This window comes from Notolabrus celidotus, chromosome 3 (genome assembly GCF_009762535.1).
Source record: "Notolabrus celidotus isolate fNotCel1 chromosome 3, fNotCel1.pri, whole genome shotgun sequence".
NCBI classification, from domain to species: Eukaryota; Metazoa; Chordata; class Actinopteri; order Labriformes; family Labridae; genus Notolabrus; species Notolabrus celidotus.
Window position 1 is genome coordinate 5,830,380 of NC_048274.1, and position 12,732 is coordinate 5,843,111.

General features: G+C 43.7%; 1 protein-coding gene across 1 annotated transcript in view; it reads right to left on the reverse strand.

The window, feature by feature from the left end:
* LOC117809430 (protein TANC1-like) overlaps positions 1-12,732 on the reverse strand; it is a 43,726-nt gene that overhangs the window by 22,158 nt on the left and 8,836 nt on the right. The window contains exons 7-11 of the mRNA XM_034678982.1: positions 11,073-11,373; positions 10,140-10,421; positions 1,516-1,632; positions 1,128-1,418; positions 183-310 (exon numbers count right to left, since the gene is read on the reverse strand). Of these exons, the coding sequence (XP_034534873.1) occupies positions 183-310; positions 1,128-1,418; positions 1,516-1,632; positions 10,140-10,421; positions 11,073-11,373 (1,119 nt within the window). The remainder of the gene's footprint in view (positions 1-182; positions 311-1,127; positions 1,419-1,515; positions 1,633-10,139; positions 10,422-11,072; positions 11,374-12,732) is intronic.

Here is a 12,732-nt window from a genome sequence, read left to right on the forward strand (position 1 = left end):
TGCATGTTTCTTTATGTTCACTAACAGAGTTCTGACTTTACAGACATGATGGTGGTCTTCTACTCAAAATCTCCATCAGAAAACACACTTTATAAAATGATTGAGTGTCCTCACAAGGATAATTATACAAATGTGTGTGTGTGTGTGTGTGTGTGTGTGTGTGTGTGTGTGTTGTGGGCTACCTTGGCAGCGAGGCATCTGACAGCCTCCTTCCTCGGTGGCGTACTATCGCTCGCTCCTGCGACAGCGCTCTGGTTGGGCTGGGAGTCAGCTGGCTGTTTGGAGGCAGTTTTTCCCGGCTTATCCCCACCTGAGCAGAGAAACAACAACAATCGCAGAGCTGCCATTTACACTCGCTGGATGCCGTCTCTGGTGTAAGCCCAGGAATGTCAGCAGTGAAGTCCATGAAGGAAGACGATTAAACTGCTGCTTAATTAGTGCATCTGTAAGCAAGACTGGAAACGAAGCACCAGGCTGTTCCACACGCAGCCGGTGTTTGTTTCAATGCCTGGATCCTCGCTCACCTCATGCTATACACTCTGTTAGATCTAAATCAATACGACAGCGTAGAGTGCAGGTATTAATGAATAATGCAGCCATGCTGAAATTGAATGGCTCTGTTGTTTCTGGACACAATTTTCATCTTTGTCTTGCAGCTCCCTGCAGGAGAGAGCTGAAATGAGCTGTGTTGTTTCCTTGTGTTTAAACTTGATGTGTCACATTTTGAAATGATTAACATCACGAGCATGCCGCAGCATTTAACTTCTTTTTTTGTGTTGAATTGTACAATCAGTTTGTATCAGATTGTTTTCTCGACTTCAACAGAGTCCCAGAGCTGCTCGTGAAGAAGTTTAAAAAACATCAGAAACAATCTCAGTCCCCTTACACAACCGCAATCAGCAGAGAAACCTCAGGGGAGGACTTGAAAGAAGAGTGTGTGACCCAGATACCAACCTCCTTTCTCAAAAAGTGATACATTTCCCAATATCTTACAAGAATCTGAGTTCACCGGAGCACTCCAGAGGACGAGGATGACTTCAGCTCCCAGCATTCTGCTGATCTTAAACCAATGCGCTTTGAGATACGCACAAAAAACAAATGACTCTGAGTAAAGATAGCACTCTTACACTTTGGGGAGGAGCCAGGACTGTGAGGGATGCTGGGACCTGCCTGAGGCGTGCGCATGCCATGACAGCTGAGCGTCACCAGCCGCCAGATGATAGCCGTCTTCCCGGATCCGGCGTTACCCACAATGACAGCGCCGCGGCCTTCGCAGCTGCTCGTTTTCCTCAGGACCTCCTCCAGGCGCGTGAAGAGCCAATCCCGGCCCACGAAAGGTGTTTCTGAGGTGATGCCTGGGACTTCAAAGAGCAGCGGTTTCAGCATGATGTCTGCTTGTTTGAATGGCACCAATCTCCCTGCAGAGGATGAAAGAAGGGATAAATGTGAAACTGAAGTGACATTGGGGATGCATTTCTGCAATATTGCACACTTATTTCACGCTCAACAAAATACCTTTAGAGTCATCGATTGTGCGTCCAGCTGTGTTGTGTTTACGGACAGAGCTCCTGTGCCCGGCCGCCCTTTGGGTGTCCAGAAAACTCAGATCCTCAAGTCGAGTGGAGCTGGTAGCTGCATAAATAAAGAGAGTGTGTTAGCGTGGACTGAGGGTGTGAGAGAGATCCAGGAAATGTGCAAAAGATACACATACACCACACAAGTGTCAACTCATTGCTCAAGTCAATTATTGTCTCCATGGAGACATGAGACACAAACAGTTGTTGCACTCGGCAGTAAATGTTCAGCGACCTTGAGCAGAAGAAGAGGGAGGAAAAAGAAAAACTCATCTCACGCTCTGTAATCTCAAACTAACAAGAGTCTGAAATGACCAAATGTTTCATAGCGTCTCACACATCAGGGCACCGAATATGTGATAATCACTAGAAACACATCACCGACTGCAGCGCAGAAATGTGCACAGAGCTCTCGATGGCAGGATTACATACACAAATCTAATGAGCAAATGAGCCACGAGAGAAGCCAAAATGATAAATACATGAAGAACACGGCGTACAGAAGGGCGAGGAACAGAAAGAAAGAGTGGTTCACTCCCACGATGGCCTATCTATCCACCCACTCACACTACAGAGTTTACAGGTCAGCCAGGCTCACTTTCTGCATTTTCAAGACGCTCAGCAGATCCAGGCTGTGGTGCAAAATAAACAGGCTTTGTTCAATCAGCTGCTTCTTCAATTTAAACAATCAATAAAATCTTCTTCATCATCATGCAACAAAAATCAGCCTGTTCATTTAAATTCAATCCACAGACTCATGACATGGATATCATGTTTGTGAGACTCTGCAGATTTGTATTGTTGCTAACACTGTGTCAGAGTGTCGCCATTATTGTTTCCCTCAAGTCTGAAGTTTCTGTTTTGTATTTGATTGCACTGAATGTCAAAGTGAACCTCGTGTTTTGTGGACATATTTCTGCGTTTGCATCACTAAAAACAACAGTTTGAAAACACCACACGAGCTATCTAACACGCAAAGAGTGAAGTCGTGTCATAAACACTTAACGTTTGTAGTGAGGCTGAATTTGAGTCAGAGCTGTTTAAATTCACTGCATCACATCGTCCTATCATAAAATGTAATGTTTCAGTCGTTGTTTTGGCTGCTTTTGTTTTTATTTAATCACTGCCAGGATTTCCTGGGAGACAAACCAGTTATAAAAATAAATCACCCAAAAAATAGAGATGATTAATTCCCCAGAAACTTACCAAAAAAGTCTGGGAATGCTCCTTTATGTGCACTAAATGTAGAATAAATTACAAATACATCTCCTCACATTAAGGCTTGAAGACGAAACTTGAATTTTTGCATCAACTGCTCATCAGTCAGTTTTTCTGGTCCAGTTTTGGGTTGTTTAAGTTCTCCTTGTTCTGTGTTAGTGATAGAAAGTAAAGCTCGTAATAGTCAGATACCTTCGTATCTTAAAGAGCTCATAGTGCCTTATTACCCCTCTAGGACACTACGCTCCCAACATGCAGGCCTGCTCATCATACCTAAAGTCTCTAAAAGTAGTATGGGAGGTCAAGTCTTCAGTCATCAGAACCCTCTCCTTTGGAATCATCTACCAGTCAGGGTCTGGGAGGCAGACACCCTCTCTACTTTTAAGAGTAGGCTTCAAACTTTCCTTTTTGATAAAGCTTATAGTTAGAGCTGGCTCAGGCTTGGACCAGCTCTTAGTTATGCTGCTATAGGCTTAGACTGACACACTGGGATCCTGTCTTTCTCTCTCTCTCCTCTCCCTGCCTGTCACTTACTTTAACTCTTTCTGTTCCATTAAAGTTACTAACCATAGACCTTTCTGGAGTCCCTGAGCTCCCTTGTCTCCTAGGTTCCTCTGGATCTCTGCCGTAGATCCTTTTTTGGGTGTTTCATTCATTCTCTTTTCCTTTTTCTTTCATTCCTTTTCTTCTTTTTCTCCTTTATTTCATTTCTTCTTTCTTTGTTTTTTTTCTTTGTTTTTTCCATGTATCGTCATCCTTTATGTCTCCTTATCCTATCTCGTCCTTTTATTAAACTCTTTTTCTTTCTTCTGGTCTCCCTCACTTTTCTCTCCTTTTGATAGTCCCTGAGCTCCCTTGTCTCGTAGGTTCCTCTGGATTTCCGCTGCTTAGGACGTACCAGACTCCAGGTGCTACAACTACTACTTTCCGTCTCACCACTATCATCTCTTATTCTCCCTCTATCCCTCTCTCCAACTTGGTCTCAGCAGATGTGTGTCTAACATGAGTCTGGTCCTGCTGGAGGTTTCTGCCTGTTAAAGGAAGTTTGTCCTTGCCACTGTAACTTGCTAAATGCTGCAAAGTGCTCTCCTCATGGTGGATTAAGATGAGATCAGACTGAGTCCTGTCTGTAAGATGGGACTGGATCTTATCCTGTCTTGATGTTGGGTCTTTGTTAATAATAGAACATAGAGTACGGTCTAGACCTGCTCTGTTTGGAAAGAGTCTGAGGAGAACATTTGAGGTAATTTTGTGCTATAGAAATAAAGATTGATGTGGTTGAATGATAAAACGTTTCTGTGAATTAAAAAGTAAATACTACAAAAGTTCACTACCAAGAAAACCTCAAACTGAATCGACAAAGAGTCTGACACTAAAACTTTGTCAGTTTTTTTCCCAGTGAGTCAGAGGTTGGTCCTCTTCATTCATTCATTGCTGTAATATAAAAAAAAGTCCTCCTGTAAAATCTGAAAATCTGGCATTACTGCCACCGCTAATCCCTTCAGAGTGGGATAAAAAAAAGGCCTGAGTCACGTTGCTCTCGTCTTTAAAACATAGTAGTACAACCAGACGAGCATGCTGGAGAAAACACAGCAAACAGACAGATGATGGACTGACACAGCCTACATATAATCATGTGCCGTCTATGTTAAATGCAGACATCTGTAATCTCTGACCATCGGACCGCGCTGCTCTACATCACTGAGCTGTTACCGGCTTAAAGCTTTAAAGCAGCAATTATAGTCAAAGCCTAAAGATGCCGGCCTGAAACATCTTTCAGCATAACTCTCCCTCACAAATCTCCAAATCAGTTAACCCTCCAACAAGAGATCTGTTCTTTAAAACGACCATTCAGGTTTACTACAGGAGGATTACAAGAACATCACTCCCTCCTACTCGGACAGAGACACCCTGGATTCCCTTCAACAGACAGTCGGGTTCACAGAGTTCCACCGTCCTTTAATGCTTGATCAGATCAGATCATATTCTCACACATGTATCATCCCAGCATGTGTCCATCACCCTGCAGCAGCAGCAGAGCACGAGTGTGGGTGAAACCTGCTGAGGCAGCGTTATAATTTAAAGGGCCGCTAAGAGATCGTGCAACATGCTCCGTAGAGGACCCACGGGCAATGAAGGTCTCCCTGATGCAAGACAAATCAACCCAGCATGTGCGCCCCGTTCATGATCAAAGCAAGTAGATCCAGGAGCAGCAAATACTAAAGAGGGAGAACATGAAACCTCTTTCCACAGGTGGAGGACGGCTTTCAGGGCCGGGGATGAAATCACAATGATTGTCAAGCTAGAGCTGAAGTGGAGGATTGAGGATTGAAAGAACACCACAGTGAGAGGAAGAAGAACAGTGTGCAGCGAAAACAGTGTGAAGGAGGTGTGGAGTGGGCTGAGAAGGACTGCTGGCTAAAGACAGCCAGGCCAAATGGATGAGTGGACCGAGGAGACGGAGGAAGAGTTAAAACATGTCTCTTTCTGGTTTGACATGGGGACTCCGGGACGGCTTAACCCTCCATCACGAGCAAAGCTGCTGGATTAGAGTCTGTTCACCTGTAACACACTCATCTCTACCTTCATGTTCCTCGTGAGGACAGAGGTAGACCGTCCTTCAAACTCTGCTGTGCCCTCTCTTTTCTGCTGCAGCCCTGGCTCAAGGCTCCAACAACCAAAGCTGCAGTAGTTCAAATGAAATAGTTCAAACTCTAATCTCTTTTGTGCAGAGTTAATAATCTTTCCCACTTCCATCAACATTTAATTCACCCTTTACACATCCCTACACCAATGTAGTGTGTTTGTGTTGCAGTCACGCATTCATCCACTGCAGGTTAAACCTTAAGGAGCGATTTAAGGTTCAGTATCTTGCCGTCTCTGCAGACGGATGAAGACGCTTTCTGTTTGGAGGGAAACCCTCTCTGCCTCCGAGCCACACTCCATTTAATTCTTTGTTTACAACAGCTAGCATCCAGCTAGCTAACAAGGCTAATAACACGGGGTAACAGCCAGCCTGGCTCTCACCCAGAGTACCAAAATACACCTACCAAGCTCATCACTGTGCAAGTTTTATTGGGATTGTTTAATCCAAACAAAATATCAAGTATAAAGAGCGCTTTCACAGGAGGTGGATTCAAACCCCGGCCAAGAGAGAGTGTGGGAAAGAACTCCAGCAGAATGTGAAACTGTTGTTCTTACACGTTTTCAACCAATTAAACAAACAGGAAATAATATGTTTGTTAGTGAGCTGAAAATGTGTCAGTAAGCAGATTCTGCTGGCCTTGGATAAGCAAAGATAGCTTTTCTACCCCGAGTCCAGCAAGCAGTAACCTCCGACCATGAGACATGAAAGTGATGCTGAAGTGCTAAAAACTGCAGTACCTCAAGCGTCCACTTGAGGCTGGCTGCAGAAGCACCAGAAACCACATACACACCCATTCAAAGAGGCGATCTTTACAGCAGAAATAAACATGTTTACAACCTATTACAGAAACAAGTGTAGTCTGAACGGCTCATATCTCTATCTGTACACACTGTAGGCGGAGACTTATTTTTACAAGTCAGGGGTTTAGAACCATAGACTGTATGAAATATGGACGTAGTATCCATGACGTCATCCATCTGTTTCTGAAGAGCTGTTTTGAGGCCAATCGTCGGCGGGAGCCATATTGCTGCTGTCGAGCGATTGTGACGTAAAGAGGCAGGCTTTGAGCCTCCTTGCCAACAGCTACAGTGTTCCTGCCTGTCAATCAAGTCAGCTGTGCCTCTCATTGGAAGAATTGTAATCTTAATCTCTTCGAAACTGAAAGAAATTCACCCCGTACAGTGTGTGCCGATCGAGAAATGAGCTATCCAGACTACCATGTACTATGTACCAGTCTGTAAACATGTTTATTTCTGCTGTATAGATCGGCTTTTTGGAATTGGTGTGTATGTGGTTTCTGGTACTTCTGGAGCCAGTCTCAAATGGATCCTTGATAAACTGCGGTTTTTACCACTTCCGCATTGGACTCATATTTTTAGACCGGAAGTTGCTGCTTGTTTAGAACAGAGGTTCCCGACACAAATGGTGGGTCGTGAGATGTCTTCCACAATGTTTTTTTTTTAAGTTATCTAAAAATAGTACATTTTACCCATTATAGTAAAAAATATCGACAAATATAGTACCTTGAAAATAGAAAATGTAATGAGTTTTCTGCCTTTCTTTTTCCCAGATGACTCCTAAGTTTAGGGTTAGTGAACACTTAATTATCTAAAGCATCAGTAGCAGCAGGTTAATTCATATCAGCACAGGAAACACAGCCACATGCTCATATAGGTAGGGTCATTTTCTGCAGACCAGCTAAATGAAGCCACATTAAATCACTTTGAGGGACAGTGGTGGTCACAAGTCTTTGGCACCTATATTTTGGGGGTCACGGGCTGAAAAGTTTGGGAACCTCTGGTTTAGAAGATATTAAGATTACAAGTTTTGCATAATTATGGGCGTGGCTGACTTAACTGATGCAAAGAGGTGGAGTTGAGGCGGGGACACTGCAGCTGTTAGCCCAGAGGCTAAACGCTCAACTCTGTCTCTTTGCATCATGCTAGCTCGATCAAAGCAAGGTTGAGTCAGCATTTCCAATACAGCAACCGCGGATGACAGGCTTCAAAACTCTGCATCAAAAATGGGAGACTAGGTCCATGCACCGTCTATTGTTTCCAGTCTTCATGCTAAGCCAAGCTAACTATCTTCTGGCTATAAACTTACATTTAATAGTCATGTAAATTATTCTCATGCGTCCTCCAGAGAGTGAGAAGGTGTTAAAGTGTTTCTGACAGTAGTGAAACTAGAGGCTACTTCTTCTCTTGAATCGACAAACAGCTCCCACACAGCTGAAAACTCTGTGCAACATCTCATTATCCCAAACTGGATACTCTGGTACCCTTATAGGCCAGCGGCAGCGACCTTTCACATAATGAAGACCTTTAACAGACTGCTTCTGCTGCGTGTCAGATCCCCTAATGAACCTCTCACAGATTTCAATATCAGGAAAACATCCAGAGAGCATGGACCACACTAATCATCACATCTGCTGTTGATGCAGCTCCACACATCTTCAGCCTCTGCCTTGTTCACAAAGTAAAGGAACTCCTTCTTCTGACAGTCATCATGGAGCACAAAGCCTCCTGCCAAACCGGCCCCAGTCTCCTCACAGCGGGGCGGTGATACGCAGGTAAACTCAGGCCGTCGAGAGGAATGTTTCTTGTGGAACAATCAGCATGTCTCAGGAAAAAGAGGAGCCACTTCCAACCGATCCATAGAGTCTAATAATGAAGATGTAAATGAGCAGAGACAGTGAGGCACGTGCACGATGCACATGTTCACACAGTTTGATGAAGCTGTTATCGAGCCTATTATTTAAATTATGCAAAAGCTGATTGCAAAATTAAACATCTGCATTTCTTATATTTCACTTTCTCTGCTCTTTTTCTTTCTCTTAATCTGCTGTTGCTAATGTTGATTTTTTTTTCAACGTGAAAGGGTTAATTTTTATAAAACATAACACCTCATACATCATCAAAGATTGCCTTTGTGTTAAGATGCAGATAACAGCCTTTTTTCATGTTGTGGCCCAACAACACTGCAGCTTTCACAACATTTCCTTCCATCTGGGAATAATTACAGAGTATTTATAGCTCTGCTGTTTTAATGTAAATGATAATATATATACAGTCCCATCACTCTGTGGCCTAATGTCTCATGATTGGGGAGTACAACTCTTGTGGCTGCAGCGCTACGTGGCCTGCCTCATCTTTATTCTGAATTTCATCAAGAGAGCCTAAATGAAAGCACCAGCTGACAGAAGAAACTGGCAGGCGTTACTGTGAATCCACTCCTTAGGGAATCTTTCCCTTTGCTTCAACCACAAATGAACTGACATCTAAGGGAAGAAGAAGAGCGTTGTGCACTAGCAAGGATCGTGACTGGAAGAGGGAGGGGGGAGGAGCGAGAGAGGGGGGGGGGATTTTATGACAACTGGAGGCCTCCCAGGACATTTAACTGGTGCTGCTCGCTGTGTGTATCCAGCTCTGGTGGTAAGTAGAGCACCAACACACTCTGCAATGAAGTTTATTTCTGCATCACATGGAGGTCTCGTAAATCCTGCTTTCTCTGTATCGCATCATGCAAAATGTCAAGTTAACAATCGTTTCAATCAGTTTGTCATTTAGTCAATATTCAGACTGTTTAGAAACTGCTGGGGTCACAGCTGCCACATTCATGCCCTCATTAGCTTACTTCATAAACAAATAATGGAAGCTTTAGCAGCTCGTTAATTAGCACGTTGTGTCGTTTTCTCATGACACACATCAGGAATCGTAAAAATGAAATGATTTTATGAGGAAGATTTGTACGGGACCGTATTCTGCAGGGACTAACGGCTTCCTGCCAGACCACCTTAAAGCTGCTGTTGGTAGGAATGGTGTAAAAAAACGTTACTTTTTTTCTGCTGGGTTTGGAGAAAAGGTCATAATACTTATCGGTACTCATCTGTAAGTGAAGTAATTTGAGATTATGGCGAAATCTCTGTGTTTTCCAATGCCTTTGTATCAAGCAATGTTATTATTCCCCTCGTTCCCGTTATCACGGACCAATCAGAGCTACTCCCCAATCCTCCGTTCTGATTGGTCGAGTGGCGGCCCCACTACATTGCCCTGATTAGCTGGGAAGCCACTACTTCCTCATAGAAAGCGCACAATGATCTTTTGTGGGCGGGGTTACGACAGCCGAGAGGGGAGGGGTAGTGTTGACATTCAAAAATAACGACTACCAACAGCAGCTTTAAAGTGACGACAGAACTCCAGGAGTGATGATGTGATGATCAGAGAACTAACGAAGCAGTCGTTTTTATATTCATGTATGAGAATTTTATCCCTCTCTTCATCAGAGTGTTTAAGATATTCACAATTGATTTGTTGTTAGTTTCTTAGAGGACTTCCATGTAACTTGGAATATGGAATTACATATTTGTTCATGCTTTTATTTTGAAAGAACTTGTAGTTTTGCATGGACAACATGTAAGGGTAGGCAAGATAGGATGTGCAGGCTCTGAGGGAGGTGAATGGTATTTTACTGGTGAGTGCAGGAGGTAAATTACAGAAAGGAACTGGAGGATGAGGGAGCCAAATAACGTTTTTTTTCCTCCTGGACCTTGAAAATGTGTTTGACTGCCTTCCTCCCTTGAGGCCAGGTTGATTTTGTGTTTGAGTTTTTGTTGACGAGACTAAATCACCTCTATGGAAGCATATCTAGAGAAGCATATGGCAAACTGTCAAACTGTCCCAGAAGAAAAGGAAACATACCTGCCACAGAGTTTGGGCGCTGCATCACGAGAGAGGAGGTGCTGTGTATGTGGTGCTGTGGGAGGGGTCTTTTCGGAGCCGGGGGAGTCCTGGGCTCCATGATGTCAGTCCGAGGTAAGGCCTCATCTTGTTTGGCGGTCAGATTGTCCCTTGTCGTCCTTGCGTGGCGGTCCTCGCTCGCATGTCCTCCTGCACCAGTACCTCCTCCCAGACCTTCATCCTTACTCGTGACCTCACTGGAGGTGCTGCGCTCCTCATTCTCAGATGAACTCGTGATAGTCGCTGAAATGCACAAAGAAAATATGTTTGAGGTAAAGCAGAGAAGAGCTGAACACTAGTCTTACTTCTAAATAAGAACATATGGCATGCAACTTCTTCTAAACTAAAATAATCATTACCTTCAACTGAAACTGATTTACTTAATGATTAAAATACAACAATCTGTTTCATCAACACTCATCAATCAACCAGTTTACTGTACCAGATGTGCTCTTTAACCTTTGTGTTTCACTATAAATAAGATCTCTATTTAGAGAGAAACGTGTCCTATTTTAAGAGAATCATACCCATAAGCAACAAAGACAGCAGTGTCCCAGTTTTGACAGGAGGGAGCTGAAGCCTGGAGGCACGAGTGGCCCAGCCGACACAGAAACTAGCTGTGGGGTAACATTACACAAGGTCCTACAACTAACTAGTGCTGCAGCTGACTTCCTCTCACCATGCAGGTTGTTGTGACATCAGTCAGACTCAGGAGTTCTGATAATGCTCCTGATCTAACACAGAATTAAAGCAGCAGACTGTGATTTTATAGTTTATGTCTTGTGATGCATGGCTAAGCTTTTGTTTTTGGACACGCTTCATGTAGCAGAAAACCAACTCTGAAACCACACAACGTGGATTTAAATCAAGCAGACACACAGCAGAGACGCTCACCTATGATTCCACTGTCTTTGCTCTCCAGGGTGGAGGTCGGGCTATGAGAAGGCGGCCCAGGGCTGCTCCTGGTGATGGATCCAGGAGCAGGACCGGGGGCGGGGCTGGGTACAGGGCTGGAGAGGGTGCCACTGGGGCTGGTGCTGGAGCTGCAGAGCGGGGACGGTAAAGATAAAGGCTGGTGCAAAGACTGACCCCCTGCGCTGTGGCTCAGCGTGGATGAGGGGCTCTCTGAGCAGGGGGAGGCGGTGCTGCAGGTCAGAGTGGAGCTGGGACTCCCCCCCTGGGCGGAGGAATCACACTGAAAATAGAGATAAAGTTCAGATGAGTGGAGAGACAAAGAAGGAAAACAACAAACATTTAACCTCTCCGGCAGGCTTCAGTCCTCTCAGGGCAGTAAATTATCACAATCAGTCTCCTCTCTGTCTGACAGCGTGCGCTCCGTCATGTGACCGAGCATGTTTGTGTGAGCACAGAGATGAGAAATGAAAAGATAATTCCAGTTATTTTCATGGTGGCTGTCATTTACCCCATGTTTCATAATAACAGCTCGGTGTGTTTGAAACTCCATCATGCTGCAGACATTTACACTTCAACGTTTCACATGTTCACACATTTCTCTGTTTCTCACAAAGACGGAGATAAAATGTAAAGATGAATCAAAGGATGTAGTTTAAATGTTGGAAATCTAACAAACTGTCAAAGGACGTAACAGCAGAATTGATCATCTAATTAATGAATATCTAACACCAAATTATTTGCACGTTTCATGACTCTATATCTGACGTTGGATGATGGTACCACTGCAGTGTGTTACTGCATTGGAGATTTTGCTTCAGTTACTCGTGGAGTTAGCGCTGTGTGTGAGTTTTGCATAGCAACAGCGAGTAAAGCTGCACAGCAAAGAGAAACACAAAGTGATGTTGTGCACATTAAGTCATCAGAATGTGAGGAAGTACAGAGAGAGCCGGTCCGGATAAAGAAAAGAGAATGTGTTTGAAACACCCGAATTCAGGAGCTGGAGATGGAGAGGGGATGTCAGAAACTAAACACTAATACACATAATAATAAATACATCTACAAATATATACTGGAACTGTTAATTGCACAGCAATAAATATTAAATTTATGGAGCTTAGTAAATGGCATTTCAGTTTTATCCTTAATGAGAGCTGGGTTCAACTTTTTATAGTGTTTTGTCAGGTTGCAGGTTTTGTTGGGATGTGGTCCTCAAGAGGAAAACACCTCTATTTGGGGGGAGGGGGCGTGTTCACGTTTATTTGATAGGAAAAATAAAGAGACAGGAAGTGGAGCAAAGGGCCGAGAGTCGAACCAGCGACTGCTGCGACTATTCGCATCTGTACATGGGGCGCACGCTTGAACAGCTTTGCCAATGGCGCCCAAAAAAACCTCTTTATTTATCATGTTATATCTTGAAAAATGATAACACTTCCTCTCTAAAGTGTTAATTATGTTCACTGATCTTTTAAAATATCTGAGCTAATGGCTTGCATTTGATTGGTCAATGTTTTTGGCGCTCATTAAATAAAATCAGCGTTTAAACATTCAGAGGAGGTAAAAAAACTTTTCAAAATAAAATGCATGGATATGTTTTCGAGGAAAGCAGGAAGCTTTATGTTTACTCCTCATCCTTGTAATT